General features: G+C 28.0%; 1 protein-coding gene and 4 long non-coding RNA genes across 6 annotated transcripts; 3 read left to right on the top strand and 2 right to left on the bottom strand.

The window, feature by feature from the left end:
- The first annotated feature begins 161 nt into the window (after positions 1–161).
- Positions 162–2,759, top strand: LOC103870648 (arogenate dehydratase/prephenate dehydratase 2, chloroplastic). Its single transcript, XM_009148801.3, has 12 exons — positions 162–479; positions 616–683; positions 745–837; positions 919–1,119; positions 1,185–1,265; positions 1,339–1,434; positions 1,524–1,601; positions 1,700–1,789; positions 1,899–1,951; positions 2,047–2,128; positions 2,226–2,306; positions 2,460–2,759. The coding sequence occupies exons 1-11, from the start codon at positions 242–244 to the stop codon at positions 2,283–2,285; spliced, it is 1,140 nt and encodes a 379-aa protein (XP_009147049.1). The 5' UTR covers positions 162–241; the 3' UTR covers positions 2,286–2,306; positions 2,460–2,759.
- A 1,177-nt stretch (positions 2,760–3,936) lies between these two features.
- LOC117134237 lies at positions 3,937–9,935 on the top strand. Its single transcript, XR_004458442.1, has 3 exons — positions 3,937–4,746; positions 7,494–7,533; positions 9,609–9,935. It is a non-coding gene; the product is annotated as an uncharacterized LOC117134237 (long non-coding RNA).
- On the bottom strand, positions 8,266–15,752 carry LOC117134235. Of its 2 annotated transcripts, XR_004458440.1 has the most exons (4): positions 15,313–15,752; positions 14,226–14,254; positions 13,322–13,523; positions 8,266–9,132 (listed from the first exon to the last, which is right to left on the bottom strand). It is a non-coding gene; the product is annotated as an uncharacterized LOC117134235 (long non-coding RNA). The 2 variants fall into 2 exon arrangements; XR_004458439.1 differs by lacking the exon at positions 15,313–15,752 and having other exon boundaries at positions 14,226–14,585.
- LOC117134236 lies at positions 13,827–20,697 on the top strand. Its single transcript, XR_004458441.1, has 4 exons — positions 13,827–13,884; positions 14,237–14,245; positions 14,596–14,800; positions 20,264–20,697. It is a non-coding gene; the product is annotated as an uncharacterized LOC117134236 (long non-coding RNA).
- Positions 16,376–20,301, bottom strand: LOC117134238. Its single transcript, XR_004458443.1, has 2 exons — positions 20,067–20,301; positions 16,376–16,703 (listed from the first exon to the last, which is right to left on the bottom strand). It is a non-coding gene; the product is annotated as an uncharacterized LOC117134238 (long non-coding RNA).
- Positions 20,698–21,457: the final 760 nt, after the last annotated feature.

Below are 21,457 nucleotides of genomic sequence, written 5' to 3'. Positions count from 1 at the left end.
GTAACTAAAATAGATCGATAGCTTAAAGTCTAAACCTGTGTGACCTTATGGGCCGTAAGATTAAAATAGTTTGGCCCATTAACGGAATTTAAAAAGCCTTATAATAATGCGGCCCATCAATGTCACTTCAGTGTTCTCATCCATAAACGCCGTCGAAACTATTGCGTTGGGACTTGTCTTCAATTTGTTTCCTCTTCTTCTTCTTCTCTTCCTCCTGTGTTTCCGTTTCATTTCCACATCAATGGCCGTCCACGCCGTTCGATCACCGACGACTCAGCTCCCCAGTGGAATATCCGGAAACCTCTCACCATCCAATCGCAATCCAAACGCCGTCATCCGATTCGGTCGCGGATCTTCGAAGCGCAACCGTTTGGCATCTTTATCGGCGTCGCTCCGGGAAGGCGATGGACGTGGGAAAGAGAGCTCCGTGAGAGCTGTGGAAGTGAAGAAGATCCTGGAAGACTCACCTCTGCTTCCTAGTACGAATCCTATTATCTAATTCATTTCATAACTTGTCTCGAAAGTGTTCGTTGCTAATTAGTGAACCAATCAGAGATAGATTAATTAGCAGCGTTTTATTAATAATTGGGATGTTTATTTGTTTTTTAACATTAGAGCCGTTATCATCAAACCAGCTCGCGGAAACTGTATCCAACGGCTCTCGTGTTCGTGTTGCCTATCAGGTAATACACATAAACATTTCTGAGGAGAAGAGCTTATCTGATTAAATGAATGCTTATATAGGGAGTGAGAGGTGCGTACAGTGAATCAGCAGCTGAGAAGGCTTATCCAAACTGTGAAGCCGTTCCCTGCGAAGAGTTTGACACTGCTTTTGAGGTGAGAATCTTGTTACTTTAACATTAATACTCTTAGAGCTTGGTTTTAAAGCATTTTCGGACCTTTGGTTTCTTATTTTAGGCGGTTGAGCGGTGGCTTGTTGACCGAGCAGTTTTGCCTATTGAGAACTCTTTAGGTGGAAGCATTCATAGAAACTATGATCTTTTGCTGCGTCACAATTTGCATATTGTTGGTGAAGTCAAGTTAGCTGTTCGCCATTGTTTGTTGGCTAACCACGGTGTAAAGCTTGAAGATTTGAGAAGGGTGCTTAGCCATCCACAGGTGAACCATTTTGCCTTTATAGTCTCTTAGTATGAGCGAAAGCCTCAGACTTTGCTTTGAATCAGGCTCTGGCTCAATGCGAAAACACGTTAACTAGATTGGGATTGGTCAGAGAAGCAGTAGATGACACTGCTGGTGCTGCAAAGGTAAAACACTTTATGATCATATATTCATTAGCTTACAATAGGAGGTTATTAAGTTAATGAATTGAATTCACAGCAAATTGCATTCGAAGATTTAAGTGATGCAGCTGCAGTTGCGAGCGCCAAAGCTGCAGAGATATATGGGTTGAACATAGTTGCTGAAGATATCCAGGTTTATAGAGTTTTCGATTTTCTTTACTGTTTTTTGTTAGTCTATAATTTTACACTTGTGGATGATTTGATTGTAAAGTTCAATTTTAGGATGATACTGATAATGTGACAAGGTTTCTAATGCTCGCAAGGGAACCCATTATCCCTGGAACTAACAGACTCTTTAAGGTGAGAAATCCATATGTATGTTCTGAAATGCAAGCGCCGGTTTATATTTGGCAGTTTATTTTTTTTGTGATGCACAAGTTACTTTGATCTTTTTGTAGACAAGTATAGTTTTCTCGTTAGAGGAAGGGCCTGGAGTACTTTTCAAAGCACTTGCTGTGTTTGCACTTAGGCAAATTAACCTCACAAAGGTTAGTTAGTTAGTACACTCAAATTTTCATTTTTTAATTTGTGCAGACGTTGTTTATAATCAGTACTTTTTCTCATCGTTAACAATCACCTTCTTGTGGTTTCGGTCAGATCGAAAGCCGCCCTTTAAGGAAAAACCCTCTGCGAGCATCTGGAGGGCTAAAGTAATTTATCTTACAAACACCACTCCTTGACTCTTGTACCATTCACACAGTAACCTGAAAAATGATGAAGGTCTTTCTCTATTTTTGCTTGGCAGATACTTTGATTATCTTTTCTATGTGGACTTCGAAGCATCTATGGCTGATGAAGTTGCTCAAAATGCACTTAGGCATCTCGAGGTAAAGCCTTTTTTATTACTTGGTCTGGAAAAACACGGTGAAGTAGAATGTGACTAAGGCAATTGTTTTTCGTTTTTGTTTGTTGTTATTGTTGCAGGAATTTGCTACTTTTTTGCGGGTACTAGGAAGCTACCCAGTGGACACGACAATGCTCTAAAACATTTCCAGTATGTTTTCGGTAAGTAGTTCATTGGTTTGCATTGCTAACTGCAGAGACCTGAATTAGTTATATAATCATCTAATTACAAATATCGAAGGAGGAGGATTTACACACTTGGTTACAGTTAATGATATGAATAGAGTTTAAATCTTTGTCAACTTGGTTACGCAGGCAGATACCAAGGATGTAGGAGCCTAGCGCACGAGGTCAGCTCCGAGCGGTCACCGGTTCACATTAAAAGAGAGTCCTCTTTTTTTCTCCTGTTTTTTATAAAGTTATCTTCAAAAACGTATGATTCTCTTTTGCATCAACTCGTGTCTTGATGAAAAGATAAAGCTTTGGTTTAAGTAGGAGATATCAGAAAACATAAGGAATAAAAACTGATGTACTTATACTACTTGCACGTTTTTTGAAAATCTTGCGAGAGATATTGCAATTGCATACAATACAGATATTAATTTCTATCAGTTATTCATCAAATAGCGACGATGTTTGATTGATATATGTATGTAATGGTAAACCAATGTTAGTTCGAAGATGTAAGCCTCCTGCACAAGTATGTGCAATGAATGAACTGGTCGACTCTACCCACAATTGTGGTTCCTTTTCTTGTGAGTGCATCTAAGCTTAAATTCAATAACAAATCCCCTTGAAGCAAGCACCAGAAAAGCTAGTCTTCATCACTTTCAAGTTGGGCCAGAAACAGAGACAACTAGGCTATTTGCTTCTACCATCGAGAAACTAGTCAACCACCACCATTGATGCAGATCCATCATGAACCTTTGTCATGCTTGCTTCATCTAGCTCATGTCAAACGCTTACATACCTCCAGTCTCATGGGCGAAAGAAGTAGTAGCAGGTCTCATAAAGATCTAGACGAAGAGCTTCAGGCAATGTAAATCGACTCATGCACTGTGAGTCACTAGCATATAACCAAAAATCAAAATATATTTCATTTTTAAGAGAATGTCAGTTTCATACTTAATGACGAGTTTACGTGATTGTCATGATAGGTGATCCATGAAACAGGGGAGCTTGTGGTTAGCTAGACCGGACTGTGTTTCTCGAGAGACAGGATCAAATGGAACGCATGAAAGAGTATTATCAAGTTTTACTAAGACTTCGAATGTTTACAACCGCCCCGTCCCACACCGCAGTTAACAGTAACAAATTTTTTTACATATACCATGTATTTATACGTTTTTATAACTGTTAAAGCCGCACCGCAGTTGAACCGTCTGTCTCGCACCGCTCAAACCGCAGTCACCATTCGGAGCCTAAATTAATTGATAAAAAACTAAAACGATGTCCATATATAATGAAAGAAAGTTTAATATACATTAATAAAATGTAGAATGTGTTTAGAAATTTTAAAAAACACTAAAGATCATAAACTTCAGTATATAGAGCATTTACCAAAAAAATCAATATTTTCGTAGGGGTTAACACATAAATTTTGAAAAAAAAAATTTAAAACATGAAAATACTGTTTTAATGGATAGTTGCATCCTTCACGAACAAATGATGAAGGTCAAAGAGGTTTGGAACCTTTGTTGTCTCCATTTCTTTAGAGAATAACGATTTCATAGTGGTTAGTCCAACAATTTATGGAGTATTATAAAGTGTTACTAAATTAATTGGCAAAAAATTAAAACGATGCCCATGTACCATAAAAGAGAGTTTAATATACATTAATACAAATGTAAAATGTATTTAAAATTTTTAAAATAACACTAAAGATCATAGGCTTCAGTATATAAAATATTTACCGAAAAACTTAATATTTTCGTAGGGGTTAAATCATAGATTTTGAGAAAAATTCAAAAATATGAAAATACTGTTTTAATGTATAGTTGCATCATTCACAAACCTATGATGAAGGTAAAGAGGTTTGTAACCATTGTTGTCTCCGTTTTTCTAGAGAATTACGATTTTATAGTGGTTAGTCCACCAATTTATGGAGTATTATGAAGTTTTAATAAATTAATTGACAAAAAATTAAAATGATGCTCATATACCATAAAGAGAGTTTAGTATACATTAATAAAAATGTAGAATGTGCTTAGAAATTTTAAAACAATACTAAAGATCATAAGTATTAGTATATAGAGCATTTACCGAAAAAATTAATATTTTCGTAGGGTTTAACACATAGATTTTGAGAAAAATCCAAAAATATGAAAATACTGTTTTAATGCATAGTTGCAATATTGCATCTTTCAATAACCTATGATAAAAGTCAAAGAGGTTTACAACCATTGTTTTCTCTGTTTTTTTTAAATAGCGATTTTATAGTGGTTAGTCCACCAATTTAAGGAGTATTATTAAGTTTTACAAAATTAATTGACAAACAATTAAAACGATGCCTATGTACCATGAAAGAGAGTTTAATACAAATTAATAAAAATGTAGAATGTGTTTAGAAATTTTAAAACAACACTAAAGATCATAGGCTTCAGTATATATAGTATTAACCGAAAAATCAATATTTTCGTAGGGGAGTTAACACATAGATTTTGAAAAAAAATCAAAAATATGAAAATACTTTTTTAATGCATAGTTGAATCCTTCACTAACATATGATGAAGGTCAAAGAGGTTTGAAATTTTTGTTGTCTCTGTCTCTCTAGAAAATAGCGATTTTATAGTGGTTAGTCCACCAATTTAAGGAGTATTATGAAGTTTTACTAAATTAATTGACAAAACATTAAAACGATGCTCATGTACAATGAAAGATAGTTTAATATACATTAATACAAATGTAAAATGTGTTTAGAAATTTTAAAACAACACTAAATATCGTAAGCATCAGTATATAGAGCATTTACCGAAAATTAATATTTTCGTAGGGACACATAGATTTTGAGAAAAATTTAAAAATATGAAAATATTGTTTTAATGCATATTTGCATCCTTCACAAACATATAATGAAGGTCAATGAGGTTATGAACTTTTGTTGTCTCCGTTTCTCTAGAAAATAGCGATTTTATAGTGGTTAGTCCACCAATTTAGAGATTATTATTAAGTTTTACTAAATTAATTGACAAAAATTTTAAACGATGTCAATGTACCATGAAAGAGAGTTTAATATACATTAATAAAAATTTGGAATGTGTTTAGAAATAATAAAACAACACTAAAGATTATATGTTTTAGTATACAGACCATTTACCGAAAAATTCAATATTTTCGTAGGGACACATAGGTTTTGAGAAAAATTTAAAAATATGAAAATAAAGTTTTAATGCATAGTTGCATCCTTCACTAACCTATGATGAAGGTCAAAGAGGTTTGGAATCATTGTTGTCTCCGTTTTGTTTTTTAAAAAGCGATTTTATAGTGGTTAGTCCGACAATTTAAGTAATATTATGAAGTTTTACTAAATTAATTGACAAAACATTAAAACGATGCCCATATACCATGAAAAAGATTTTAATATAAATTAACACAAATGAAGAATGTGTTTAGAAATTTTAAAACAACATTAAATATCATAGGCTTCATTATATAGTATTTACCGAAAAAATTAACATTTTCGTAGAGGTTAGCACATAGATTTTGAAAAAAAAAATCAAAAATATTAAAATATTGTTTTAATGCATATTTGCATTCTTCACTAACATATGATGAATGTCAAAGAGGTTTGGAACTTTTGTTGTCTCTGTCTTTCTAGAAAATAACGATTTTATAGTGATTAGTCTATCAATTTATGAAGTATTATGAAGTTTTACAAAATTAATTGACAAAAATTAAAAATGATTCCCATGTACCATGAAAGAGAGTTTAATATACATTAATACAAATGTAGAATGTGTTTATAAATTTTAAAACAACAGTAAAGATCATAAGCTTCAGTATATAGAGCATTTACCGAAACATTCAATATTTTTGTAGGGTTTAACACATAGATTTTGATAAAAATTCAAAAATATGAAAATATTATTTTAATGGATAGTTGCATCATTCACTAACCTATGATGAAGGTCAAAGAGGTTTGGAAGCATTGTTGTCTCCGGTTTTTTTAAATAGTGATTTTATAGTGGTTAGTCCACCAATTTAAGGAGTATTATGAAGTTTTACTAAATTAATTGACTAAAAAATTAAAACGATGCCTATGTACCATGAATGAGAGTTTAATATAAATTAATACAAATGTAGAATGTTTTTAAAATTTTTAAAACAACAATAAAGATCATAGGCTTCAGTATATATAGTATTTACCAAAAAAATCAATATTTTCGTAGGGGTTAACACATATATTTTGAGAAAAATTCAAAAATTCAAAAATATGAAAATATTGTTTTAATGCATAGTTGCATGCTTTAACATATGATGAAGGTCAAAGAGTTTTGAAACTTTTGTTCTCTCTGTCTCTCTAGAAAATAGCGATTTTATAGTGGTTTATCCACCAATTTAAGGAATATTATGAAGTTTTACTAAATTAATTGAAAAAAAATTAAAACGATGTCCATGTACCATGAAAGAGAGTTTGACCTAAACATACAAATGTATAATGTGTTTATAAATTTTAAAACAACAATAGATATTAAAGTATATAATTTAGAAAAAATTAAAAAATATGAAAATACTGTTTTAATGTGTAGTTGCATCCTTCACTAACATATGATGAATGTCAAAGAGGTTTGGAACTTTTGTTGTCTTCGTTTCTCGAGAAAATAGCTATTTTATAGTGGTTAGTTCACCAATTTAAGGAGTATCATGAAATTTTACTAAATTAATTGATAAAAAATTAAAATGATGTTAATGTATCTTGAAAGAGAGTTTAATATACATTAATTCAAATGTAGAATGTGTTTAAAAGTTTTAAAACAACAATGAAGATCATAGGCTTCAATATATAGAATATTTACTGGAAAGCTCAATATTTTCGTAGGGGGTTAACACATAGATTTTGAGAAAAATTTAAAAATATGAAAATAATGTTTTAATGCGCATTTGCATCATTCACTAACATATGATGAAGGTCAAAGAGGTTTGGAACCTTTGTTGTCTCCGTTTCTTTAGAGAATAACGATTTCATAGTGTTTGTCCACCAATTTATGCAGTATTATAAAGTGGTACTAAATTAATTGGCAAAAAATTAAAACGATGCTCATGTACCATAAAGAGAGTTTAATATACATTAATACAAATGTAGAATGTGTTTAGAAATTTTAAAACAATACTAAAGATCATAAGTATTAGTATATAGAGCATTTACCGAAAAAATCAATATTTTCGTAGGGTTTAACACATAGATTTTGAGAAAAATCCAAAAATATGAAAATACTGTTTTAATGCATAGTTGCAATGTTGCATCCTTCAATAACCTACGATAAAGGTCAAAGAGGTTTATAACCAATGTTTTCTCTGTGTTTTTTTAAATAGCGATTTTATAGTGGTTAGTCCACCAATTTAAGGAGTATTATTAAGTTTTACAAAATTAATTGACAAAAAATTAAAACGATGCCCATGTACCATGAAAGAGAGTTTAATACAAATTAATAAAAATGTAGAATGTGTTTAGAAATTTTAAAACAACACTAAAGATCATAGGCTTCAGTATATATAGTATTAACCGAAAAATCAATATTTCGTAGGGGAGTTAACACATAGATTTTGAAAAAAAATCAAAAATATGAAAATACTTTTTAATGCATAGTTGAATCCTTCACTAACATATGATGAAGGTCAAAGAGGTTTGAAACTTTTGTTGTCTCTGTCTCTCTAGAAAATGGCGATTTTATAGTGGTTAGTCCACCAATTTAAGGAGTATTATGAAGTTTTACTAAATTAATTGACAAAACATTAAAACGATGCTCATGTACAATGAAAGATAGTTTAATATACATTAATACAAATGTAAAATGTGTTTAGAAATTTTAAAACAACACTAAATATCGTAAGCATCAGTATATAGAACATTTACCGAAAAATTAATATTTTCGTTGGGACACATAGATTTTGAGAAAAATTTAAAAATATGAAAATATTGTTTTAATGCATATTTGCATCTTTCACAAACATATAATGAAGGTCAATGAGGTTATGAACTTTTGTTGTCTCCGTTTCTCTAGAAAATAGCGATTTTATAGTGGTTAGTCCACCAATTTAGAGATTATTATTAAGTTTTACTAAATTAATTGACAAAAATTTTAAACGATGTCAATGTACCATGAAAGAGAGTTTAATATACATTAATAAAAATTTGGAATGTGTTTAGAAAGATTATAGGTTTTAGTATATAGACCATTTACCGAAAAATTCAATATTTTCGTAGGGGTTAACGCATATATTTTGAGAAAAATTCAAAGATATGAAAATAACATTTTAATGCATAGTTGCATCCTTCACTAACCTATGTTGAAGGTCAAAGAGGTTTGGAACCATTGTTGTCTCCGTTTTTTTTTAAAAGCGATTTTATAGTGGTTAGTCCACTAATTTAAGTAGTATTATGAAGTTTTACTAAATTAATTGACAAAACATTAACGATGCCTATGTACCATGAATGAGAGTTTAATATAAATTAATACAAATGTAGAACGTGTTTAAATATTTTAAAACAACAATAAAGATCATAGGTTTAAGTATATATAGTATTTACCAAATAAATCAACATTTTCGTAGGGGTTAACACATAGATTTTGAGAAAAAATAAAAAATATGAAAATATTGTTTTTATGAGGTTTGGAACTTTTGATGAAGGTCAAAGAGGTTTGGAACTTTTATTGTCTTCGTTTCTCGAGAAAATAGCGATTTTATAGTGGTTAGTTCACCAATTTAACGAGTATCATGAAGTTTTACTAAATTAATTGACAAAAAAATTAAAATGATATCCATGTACCTTGAAAGAGAGTTTAATATACATTAATTCAAATGTAGAATGTGTTTAAAAATTGTAAAACAACACTGAAGATCATAGGCTTCCGTATATAGAATATTTAATGGAAAGCTCAATATTTTTCGTAGGGGTTAAAAAATAGATTTTGAAAAAAAATTTAAAATTATGAAAATAATGTTTTAATGCGCATTTGCATCATTTACTAACATATGATGTAGGTCAAAGAGGTTTGGAACCTTTGTTGTCTCCGTTTCTTTAGAGAATAACGATTTCATAGTGGTTACTCCACCAATTTATGGAGTATTATAATGTGTTATTAAATTAATTGGCAAAAAATTAAAACGATGCTCATTTACCATAAAATAGAGTTTAATATACATTAATACAAATATAAAATGTGTTTAATTTTTTTAAAATAACACTAAAGATTATAAGCTTCAGTATGTAAAATATTTACCGAAAAACTTATATTTTCGTAGGGGTTAAATCATAGATTTTGAGAAAAATTCAAAAATATGAAAATACTGTTTTAATGCATAGTTGCATCATTCAAAAACCTATGATAAAGGTAAAGAGGTTTGGATCCATTGTTGTCTCCATTTTTCTAGAGAATAGCGATTTTATAGTAGTTAGTCCACCAATTAATGGAGTATTATGAAGTTTTACTAAATTAATTGATAAAAAAATTAAACGATGCTCATATACCATAAAGAGAGTTTAATATATATTAATACAAATGTAGAATGTGTTTAGAAATTTGAAAACAATACTAAAGATCATAAGTATTAGTATATAGAGCATTTACCGAAAAAATCAATATTTTCGTAGGGTTTAACACATAGATTTTGAGAAAAATCCAAAAACATGAAAATACTGTTTTAATGCATAGTTGCAATGTTGCATCCTTCAATAACCTATGATAAAGGTCAAAGAGGTTTATAACCACTGTTTTCTCTGTTTTTTTTTAAATAACGATTTTATAATGGTTAGTCCACCAATTTAAGGAGTATTATTAAGTTTTACAAAATTAAATGAAAAAAATTAAAACGATGTCCATGTACCATGAAAGATAGTTTAATACAAATGAATAAAAATGTAGAATGTGTATAGAAATTTTAAAACAACACTAAAGATCACAGGTTTCAGTATATATAGTATTAACTGAAAAAAATCAATATTTTCGTAGGGGTTAACACATAGATTTTGAAAAAAAATCAAAAATATGAAAATACATTTTTAATGCATAGTTGAATCCTTCACTAATATATGATGAAGGTCAAAGAGGTTTGAAACTTTTGTTGACTTTGTCTCTCTAGAAAATAGCAATTTTAGAGTGGTTAGTCCACCAATTTAAGGAGTATTATGAAGTTTTACTAAATTAATTTACAAAACACTAAAACGATGCTCATGTACCATGAAAGAGAGTTTAATATATATTAATACAGATGTAAATATGTTTATAAATTTTAAAACAACACTAAAGATCGTAAGCATCAGTATATAGAGCATTTACCGAAAAATTAATATTTTCGTAGGGACACATAGATTTTGAGAAAAAATTAAAAATATGAAAATATTGTTTTAATGCATAGTTGCATCCTTCACTAACATATAATGAAGGTCAATGAGGTTATGAACTTTTGTTGTCTCCGTTTCTCTAGAAAATAGCGATTTTATAGCGGTTAGTCCACCAATTTAGAGAGTATTATTAAGTTTTACTAAATTAATTGGCAAAAATTTAAAACGATGTCAATGTACCATGAAAAAAAGTTTAATATACATTAATACAAATTTGCAATGTGTTTAGAAATAATAAAACAACACTAAAGAGTATAGGCTTTAGTATATAGACCATTTACCGAAAAATTCAATATTTTCGTAGGGGTTAACGCATAGATTTTGAGAAATATTTAAAAATATGAAAATAACGTTTTAATACATAGTTGCATCCTTCACTAACCTATGATGAAGGTGAAAGAGGTTTGGAACCATTGTTGTCTGCGTTTTGTTTTTTAAAAAGCGATTTTATAGTGGTTAGTTCACCAATTTAAGTAGTATTATGAAGTTTTACTAAATTAGTTGACAAAACATTAAAACGATGCCCATATACCATGAAAAAGATTTTAATATAAATTAATAAAAATGAAGAATGTGTTTAGAAATTTTAAAACAACATTAAATATTATAGGCTTCATTATTTAGTATTTACCGAAAAAATTAACATTTTCGTAGAGGTTAGCACATAGATTTTGAAAAAAAATCAAAAATATTAAAATATTGTTTTAATGCATATTTGCATTCTTCACTAATATATGATGAATGTCAAAGAGGTTTGAAACTTTTTTTGTCTCTGTCTTTCTAGAAAATAATGATTTTATAGTGATTAGTCTATCAATTTATGAAGTTTTACAAAATTAATTGACAAAAATTGAAAACGATTCCCATGTACCATGATAGAGAGTTTAATATACATTAATACAAATGTAGAATGTGTTTATAAATTTTAAAACAACACTAAAGATCATAAGCTTCACTATATAGAGCATTTACCGAAAAATTCAATATTTTCGTAGGGGTTAACACATAGATTTTGATAAAAATTCAAAAATATGAAAATATTGTATTAATGCATAGTTGCATTCTTAATTAACCTATGATGAAGGTCAAAGAGGTTTGGAACCATTGTTGTCTCCGTTTTGTTTAAATAGTGATTTTATAGTGGTTAGTGCACCAATTTAAAGAGTATTATGAAGTTTTACTAAATTAATTGACAAAAAATAAAAATGATGCCTATGTACGATGAATGAGAGTTTAATATAAATTAATACAAATGTAGAATGTGTTTAAAATTTTTAAAACAACAATAAAGATCATATGCTTCATTATATATAGTATTTACCAAAAAAATCAACATTTTCGTAGGGTTAACACAGAGATTTTGAGAAAAATTCAAAAATATGAAAACATTGTTTTAATGCATAATTGCATGCTTCACTAACATATGATGAAGGTCAAAGATGTTTGGAACTTTTGTTGTGTCTGTCTCTCTAGAAAATAACGATTTTATAGTGGTTAGTCTACCAATTTAAGGAGTATTATGAAGTTTTACTAAATTAATTGACAAAACATTAAACCAATGCTCATGTACCATGAAGGAGAGTTTAATATACATTAATACAAATGTAAAATGTGTTTATAAATTTTAAAACAACACTAAAGATCGTAAGCATCAGTATATAGAGTATTTACCGAAAAATTAATAATTTCGTAGGGACACATAGATTTGAGAAAAATTTAAAAATATGAAAATATTGTTTTAATGCATAGTTGCATCATTCACTAACATATAATGATGGTCAATGAGGTTATGAACCTTTGTTGTCTCTGTTTCTCTAGAAAATAGCGATTTTATAGTGGTTAGTCCACCAATTTAGAGAGTATTATTAAGTTTTACTAAATTAATTGACAAAATTTAAAACGATGTCAATGTAATATGAAAAAGAGTTTATTATAAATTAATACAAATTCGGAATGTGTTTAGAAATAATAAAACAACACTAAAGATTATAGGCTTTAGTATATAGACCATTTACCGAAAAATTTAATATTTTCGTAGGGGTTAACGCATAGATTTTGAAAAAAATTTAAAAATATGGAAATAACGTTTTAATGCATAGTTGCATCCTTCTCTAACCTATGATGAAGGTCAAAGAGGTTTGGAATCATTGTTGTCTCCGTTTTATTTTTTAAAAAGCGATTTTATAGTGGTTAGTCCGACAATTTAAGTAGTATTATGAAGTTTTACTAAATTAATTGACAAAACATTAAAACGATGCCCATATACCATGAAAAAGATTTTAATATAAATTAATACAAATGAAGAATGTGTTTAGAGATTTTAAAACAACATTAAATATCATAGGCTTCATTATATAGTATTTACCGAAAAATTAATATTTTAGTAGAGGTTAGCACATAGATTTTGAAAAAAAATCAAAAATATTAAAATATTGTTTTAATGCATATTTTCATTCTTCACTAACATATGATGAATGTCAAAGAGGTTTGGAACTTTTGTTGTCTCTGTCTTTGTAGAAAATAACGATTTTATAGTGATTAGTCTATCAATTTATGAAGTATTATGAAGTTTTACAAACTTAATTGACAAAAATTGAAAATGATTCTCATGTACCATGAAAGAGAGTTTAATATACATTAATACAAATGTAGAATGTGTTTATAAATTTTAAAACAACACTAAAGATCATAAGCTTCAGTATATAGAGCATTTACCGAAACATTCAATATTTTCGTAGGGTTTAACACATAGATTTTGATAAAAATTCAAAAATATGAAAATATTATTTTAATGCATAGTTGCATCATTCACTAACCTATGATGAAGGTCAAAGAGGTTTGGAAGCATTGTTGTCTCCGGTTTTTTTAAATAGTGATTTTATAGTGGTTAGTCCACCAATTTAAGGAGTATTATGAAGTTTTACTAAATTAATTGACAAAAAAATTAAAACGATGCCTATGTACCATGAATGAGAGTTTAATATAAATTAATACAAATATAGAATGTGTTTAAAATTTTTAAAACAACAATAAAGATCATAGGCTTCAGTATATATAGTATTTACCAAAAAAATCAATATTTTCGTAGGGGTTAACACATATATTTTGAGAGAAATTCAAAAATATGAAAATATTGTTTTAATGCATAGTTGCATGCTTCACTAACATATGATGAAGGTCAAAGAGTTTTGGAACTTTTGTTCTCTCTGTCTCTCTAGAAAATAGCGATTTTATAGTGGTTTATCCACCAATTTAAGGAATATTATGAAGTTTTACTAAATTAATTGAAAAAAAATTAAAACGATGTCCATGTACCTTGAAAGAGAGTTTAATATACATTAATTCAAATGTAGAATGTGTTTAAAAGTTTTAAAACAACAATGAAGATCATAGGCTTCAATATATAGAATATTTACTGGAAAACTCAATATTTTCGTAGGGGGTTAACACATAGATTTTGAGAAAAATTCAAAAATATGAAAATAATGTTTTTATGCGCATTTGCATCATTCACTAACATATGATGAAGGTCAAAGAGGTTTGGAACCTTTGTTGTCTCCGTTTCTTTAGAGAATAACGATTTCATAGTGTTTGTCCACCAATTTATGCAGTATTATAAAGTGGTACTAAATTAATTGGCAAAAAATTGAAACGATGCCCATGTACAATAAAAGAGAATTTAATATATATTAATACAAATGTAAAATGTGTTTAAATTTTTTAAAATAACACTAAAGATCATAGGCTTCAGTATATAAAATATTTACCGAAAAAACTTTATATTTTCGTAAGGGTTAAATCATAGATTTTGAAAAAAATTCAAAAATATGAAAATACTGTTTTAATGCATAGTTGCATCATTCACAAACCTATTATGAAGGTAAAGAGGTTTGGAACCATTGTTGTCTCCGTTTTTCTAGAGAATTGCGATTTATAGTGGTTAGTCCACCAATTTATGGAGTATTATAAAGTTTTACTAAATTAATTGACAAAAAATTAAAACGATGCTCATGTACCATAAAGAGAGTTTAATATACATTAATACAAATGTAGAATGTGTTTAGAAATTTTAAAACAATACTAAAGATCATAAGTATTAGTATATAGAGCATTTACCGAAAAAATCAATATTTTCGTAGGGTTTAACACATAGATTTTGAGAAAATTCCAAAAATATGAAAATACTGTTTTAATGCATAGTTGCAATGTTGCATCCTTCAATAACCTACGATAAAGGTCAAAGAGGTTTATAACCATTGTTTTCTCAGTGTTTTTCTAAATAACGATTTTATAGTGGTTAGTCCACCAATTTAAGGAGTATTATTAAGTTTTACAAAATTAATTGACAAAAAATTAAAACGATGCCCATGTACCATGAAAGAGAGTTTAATACAAATTAATAAAAATGTAGAACGTATTTAGAAATTTTAAAACAACACTAAAGATCATAGGCTTCAATATATATAGTATTAACCGGAAAAAATCAATATTTTCGTAGGGGTTAACAAATAGATTTTGAAAAAAAATCAAAAATATGAAAATACTATTTTAATGCATTGTTGAATCCTTCACTAGCATATAATGAAGGTCAAAGATGTTTGACACTTTTATTGTCTCTGTCTCTCTAGAAAATAGCGATTTTATAGTGGTTAGTCCACTAATTTAAGGAGTATTATGAAGTTTTAATAAATTAATTGACAAAAAATTAAAACGATGCTCATGTACCATGAAAGAGAGTTTAATACACATTAATACAAATTTAAAATGTGTTTAGAATTTTTAAAACAACACTAAAGATCGTAAGCATCAGTATATAATGCATTTAACGAAAAATTAATATTTTCTTAAGGATACATAGATTTTGAGAAAAATTTAAAAATATGAAAATATTGTTTTAATGCATAGTTGCATCTTTTACTAACATATAATGAAGGTCAATGAGGTTATGAACTTTTGTTGTCTCCGTTTCTCTAGAAAATAGCGATTTTATAATGGTTAGTCCACCAATTTAGAGAGTATTATTAAGTTTTACTAAATTAAATGACAAAAATTTAAAGCAATGTCAATGTACCATGAAAGAGAGTTTAATATACATTAATACAAATTTGGAACGTGTTAAGAAATAATAAAACAACACTAAAGATTATAGGCTTTAGTATATAGACCATTTACCAAAAAATTCAATATTGTCGTAGGGGTTAACGCATAGATTTTGAGAAAAATTCAAAGATATGAAAATAACGTTTTAATGCATAGTTGCATCCTTCACTAACCTATGATGAAGGTCAAAGAGGTTTGGAACCATTGTTGTCTCCGGTTTTGTTTTTAAAAAGCGATTTTATAGTGGTTAGTCCACTAATTTAAGTAGTATTATGAAGTTTTACTAAATTAATTGACAAAATATTAAAATGATGCCTATGTACCATGAATGAAAGTTTAATATAAATTAATACAAATGTAGAACGTGTTTAAATATTTTAAAACAACAATAAAGATCATAGGTTTAAGTATATATAGTATTTACCAAATAAATCAACATTTTCGTAGGGGTTAACACATAGATTTTGAGAAAAATTCAAAAATATGAAAATATTGTTTTAATGAGGTTTGGAACTTTTGATGAAGGTCAAAGAGGTTTGGAACTTTTGTTGTCTTCTTTTCTCGAGAAAATAGTGATTTTATAGTGGTTAGTTCACCAATTTAACGAGTATCATGACGTTTTACTAAATTAATTGACAAAAAAAATTAAAATAATATCCATGTACCTTGAAAGAGAGTTTAATATACATTAATTCAAATGTAAAATGTGTTTAAAAAGTTTAAAACAACACTGAAGATCATAGGCTTCCGTATATAGAATATTTAATGGAAATCTTAATATTTTCGTAGGGGTTAAAAAATAGATTTTGAAAAAAATTCAAAAATATTAAAATAATGTTTTAATGCGCATTTGCATCATTCACTAACATATGATGAAGGTCAAAGAGGTTTGGAACCTTTGTTGTCTCCGTTTCTTTAGAGAATAACGATTTCATAGTGGTTACTCCACCAATTTATGGAGTATTATAAAGTGTTACTCAATTAATTGGCAAAAAATTAAAACGATGCTCATTTACCATAAAAGAGAGTTTAATATACATTAATAAAAATGTAAAATGTGTTTAAATTTTTTAAAATAACACTAAAGATCATAAGCTTCGGTATGTAAAATATTTACCGAAAAACTTAATATTTTCGTAGGGGTTAACGCATAGATTTTGAGAAAAATTCAAAAATATGAAAATACTGTTTTAATGCATAGTTGCATCATTCAAAAACCTATGATGAAGGTAAAGAGGTTTGGATCCATTGTTGTCTCTGTTTTTTTAGAGAATAGCGATTTTATAGAGGTTAGTCCACCAATTTATGGAGTATTATGAAGTTTTACTAAATTAATTGACAAAAAAAATTAAAACGATGCTCATATACCATAAAGAGAGTTTAATATACATTAATACAAATGTAGAATGTGTTTAGAAATTTGAAAACAATACTAAAGATCATAAGTATTAGTATATAGAGCATTTACCGAAAAAAATCAATATTTTCGTAGGGTTAACACATAGATTTTGAGAAAAATCCAAAACATGAAAATACTGTTTTAATGCATAGTTGCAATGTTGCATCCTTCAATAACCTATGATAAAGGTCAAAGAGGTTTATAACCATTGTTTTCTCTGTTTTTTTTAAATAACGATTTTATAGTGGTTAGTCCACCAATTTAAGGAGTATTATTAAGTTTTACAAAATTAAATGAAAAAAATTAAAACGATGTCCATGTACCATGAAAGAGAGTTTAATACAAATGAATAAAAATGTAGAATGTGTATAAAAATTTTAAAACAACACTAAAGATCATAGGCTTTAGTATATATAGTATTAACCAAAAAATCAATATTTTTGTAGGGGTTAACACATAGATTTTGAAAAAAAATCAAAATATGAAAATACATTTTTAATGCATAGTTGAATCCTTCACTAACATATGATGAAGGTCAAAGAGGTTTGGAACTTTTGTTGACTTTGTCTCTCTAGAAAATTGCGATTTTATAGTGGTTAATCCACCAATTTAAGGAGTATTATGAAGTTTTACTAAATTAATTGACAAAACACTAAAACGATGCTCATGTACCATGAAAGAGAGTTTAATATACATTAATACAGATGTAAAATATGTTTAGAAATTTTAAAACAACACTAAAGATCGTAAGCATCAGTATATAGAGCATTTACCGAAAAATTAATAATTTCGTAGGGACACATAGATTTTGAGAAAAATTTAAAAATATGAAAATATTGTTTTAATGCATAGTTGCATCATTCACTAACATATAATGATGGTCAATGAGGTTATGAACCTTTGTTGTCTCTGTTTCTCTAGAAAATAGCGATTTTATAGTGGTTAGTCCACCAATTTAGAGAATATTATTAAGTTTTACTAAATTAATTGACAAAATTTAAAACCATGTCAATGTAATATGAAAGAGAGTTTATTATAAATTAATACAAATTCGGAATGTGTTTAGAAATAATAAAACAACACTAAAGATTATAGGCTTTAGTATATAGACCATTTACCGAAAAAATTTAATATTTTCGTAGGGGTTAACGCATAGATTTTGAGAAAAATTTAAAAATATGGAAATAACGTTTTAATGCATAGTTGCATCCTTCACTAACCTATGATGAAGGTCAAAGAGGTTTGGAACCATTTTTGTCTCCGTTTTGTTTTTTAAAAAGTGATTTTATAGTGGTTAGTTCATATAAAACGATGCCCATATACCATGAAAAAGATTTTAATATAAATTAATACAAATGAAGAATGTGTTTAGAAATTTTAAAACAACATTAAATATTATAGGCTTCATTATATAGTATTTACCGAAAAAATTAACATTTTCGTAGAGGTTAGGACATAGATTTTGGTGAAGATGGTTTCGGAACCAGAAGAATGGCCAGCGTTTGCAAACTACTTGACAGATATAAAGACCCTTAGTACTGGATTTCAGAGCTCGGAGATCATCTATGTACCAAGAACGCAGAACACACAGGCGGACAAACTAGCACGTAATGCAAGAATTCAACCATCGTTCGTCGTTCACATGGATGCAGAGCTACCCTCTTGGTTAACAGAGTCTATATGAGTCTGTTTTCTTTTATTGATGTCAAAAAAAAAAGCACATAGATTTTGAAAAAAAATCAAAAATATTAAAATATTGTTTTAATGCATATTTGCATTCTTCACTAATATATGATGAATGTCAAAGAGGTTTGAAACTTTTTTTGTCTCTGTCTTTTTAGAAAATAATGATTTTACAGTGATTAGTCTATCAATTTATGAAGTATTATTAAGTTTTACAAAATTAATTGACAAAAATTTAAAACGATTCCCATGTACCATGATAGAGAGTTTAATATACATTAATACAAATGTAGAATGTGTTTATTAATTTTAAAACAACACTAAAGATCATAAGCTTCACTATATAGTACCGAAAAATTTAATATTTTCGTAGGGGTTAACACATAGATTTTGATAAAAATTTAAAAATATGAAAATATTGTTTTAATGCATAGTTGCATCATTCATTAACCTATGATGAAGGTCAAAGAGGTTTGGAACCATTGTTGTCTCCGTTTTTTTTTAAATAGTGATTTTATAGTGGTTAGTCCACCAATTTAAAGAGTATTATGAAGTTTTACTAAATTAATTGACAAAAAATTAAAATGATGTCTATGTACCATGAATGAGAGTTTAATATAAATTAATACAAATGTAGAATGTGTTTAAAAATTTTAAAACAACAATAAAGATCATATGCTTCATTATATATAGTATTTACCAAAAAAAAACAACATTTTCGTAGGGGTTAACACATAGATTTTGAGAAAAATTCAAAAATATGAAAACATTGTTTTAATGCATAATTGCATGCTTCACTAACATGTGATGAAGGTCAAAGATGTTTGGAACTTTTGTTTTCTCTGTCTCTCTAGAAAATGACGATTTTATAGTGGTTAGTCTTCCAATTTAAGGAGTATTATGAAGTTTTACTAAATTAATTGACAAAACATTAAAACGATGCTCATGTACCATGAAAGAGAGTTTAATATACATTAATACAAATGTAAAATGTGTTTAGAAATTTTAAAACAACACTAAAGATCGTAAGCATCAGTATATAAAGCATTTACCGAAAAATTAATATTTTCGTAGGGACACATAGATTTTGAGAAAAATTTAAAAATATGAAAATATTGTTTTAATGCATAGTTGCATCCTTCACTAACATATAATGAAGGTCAATGAGGTTATGAACTTTTGTTGTCTCCGTTTCTCTAGAAAATAGCGATTTTATAGTGGTTAGTCCACCAATTTAGAGAATATTATTAAGTTTTACTAAATTAATTGACAAAATTTAAAACGATGTCAATGTAATATGAAAGAGAGTTTATTATACATTAATACAAATTTGGAATGTGTTTAGAAATAATAAAACAACACTAAAGATTATAGGCTTTAGTATATAGACCATTTACCGAAAAATTCAATATTTTCGTAGGGGTTAACGCATAGATTTTGAGAAAAATTTAAAAATATGAAAATAACGTTTTAATGCATAGTTGCATCCTTCACTAACCTATGATGAAGGTCAAAGAGGTTTGAAATCATTGTTGTCTCCGTTTTGTTTTTTAAAAAGCGATTTTATAGTGGTTAGTCCGACAATTTAAGTAGTATTATGAAGTTGTACTAAATTAATTGACAAAACATTAAAACGATGCCCATATACCATGAAAAAGATTTTAATATATATTAATACAAATGAAGAATGTGTTTAAAATTTTTAAAACAACATTAAATATCATAGGCTTCATTATATAGTATTTACCGAAAAAATTAACATTTTCATAGAGGTTAGCACATAGATTTTGAAAAAAAATCAAAAATATTAAAATATTGTTTTAATGCATATTTGCATACTTCACTAACATATGATGAATGTCAAAGAGGTTTGGAACTTTTGTTGTCTCTGTCTTTCTAGAAAATAATGATTTTATTGTGATTAGTCTATCAATTTATGAAGTATTATGAAGTTTTATAAAATTAATTGACAAAAATTGAAAACGATACCCATGTACCATGAAAGAGAGTTTAATATACATTAATACAAATGTAGAATATGTTTATGAATTTTAAAACAACACTAAAGATCATAAGCTTCAGTATATAGAGCATTTACCGAAAAATTAATCATTTTCGTAGGGGTTAACTCATAGATTTTGATAAAAATTCAAAAATATGAAAATATTGTTTTAATGCATAGTTGCATCCTTCGCTAACCTATGATGAAGGTCAAAGAGGTTTGGAACCATTGTTGTCTCTGTTTTTTTTTTAATAGTGATTTTATAGTGGTTAGTCCACCAATTTAATGAGTATTATAAAGTTTTACTAAATTAATTGACAAAAAATTAAAACGATGCCTATGTACCATGAATGAGAGATTAATATAAATTAATACAAATGTAGAATGTGTTTAAAAATTTTAAAACAACAATAAAGATCATAGGCTTCAGTATATATAGTATTTACCAAAAAAATCAATATTTTCGTAGGGGTTAACACATAGATTTTGACAAAAATTCAAAAATATAAAAATATTGTTTTAATGCATAGTTGCATGCTTCACTAACATATGATGAAGGTCAAAGA

Source organism: Brassica rapa, chromosome A05 (assembly GCF_000309985.2).
Source record: "Brassica rapa cultivar Chiifu-401-42 chromosome A05, CAAS_Brap_v3.01, whole genome shotgun sequence".
Lineage (NCBI taxonomy): Eukaryota > Viridiplantae > Streptophyta > Magnoliopsida > Brassicales > Brassicaceae > Brassica > Brassica rapa.
This window is presented reverse-complemented; position numbering and strand designations above follow the sequence as displayed.

What these genes read in the sequence shown, in the direction of transcription:
- LOC103870648 (XM_009148801.3), top strand. Translation starts at nt 242, where the DNA reads ATGGCCGTCCACGCCGTTCGATCACCGACGACTCAGCTCCCCAGTGGA. An exon ending in GAACTAACAGACTCTTTAAG is followed by an intron (nt 1,602 to 1,699) that starts GTGAGAAATCCA and finishes ATCTTTTTGTAG; the next exon opens with ACAAGTATAGTTTTCTCGTT. An exon ending in CGAGCATCTGGAGGGCTAAA is followed by an intron (nt 1,952 to 2,046) that starts GTAATTTATCTT and finishes TTTGCTTGGCAG; the next exon opens with ATACTTTGATTATCTTTTCT.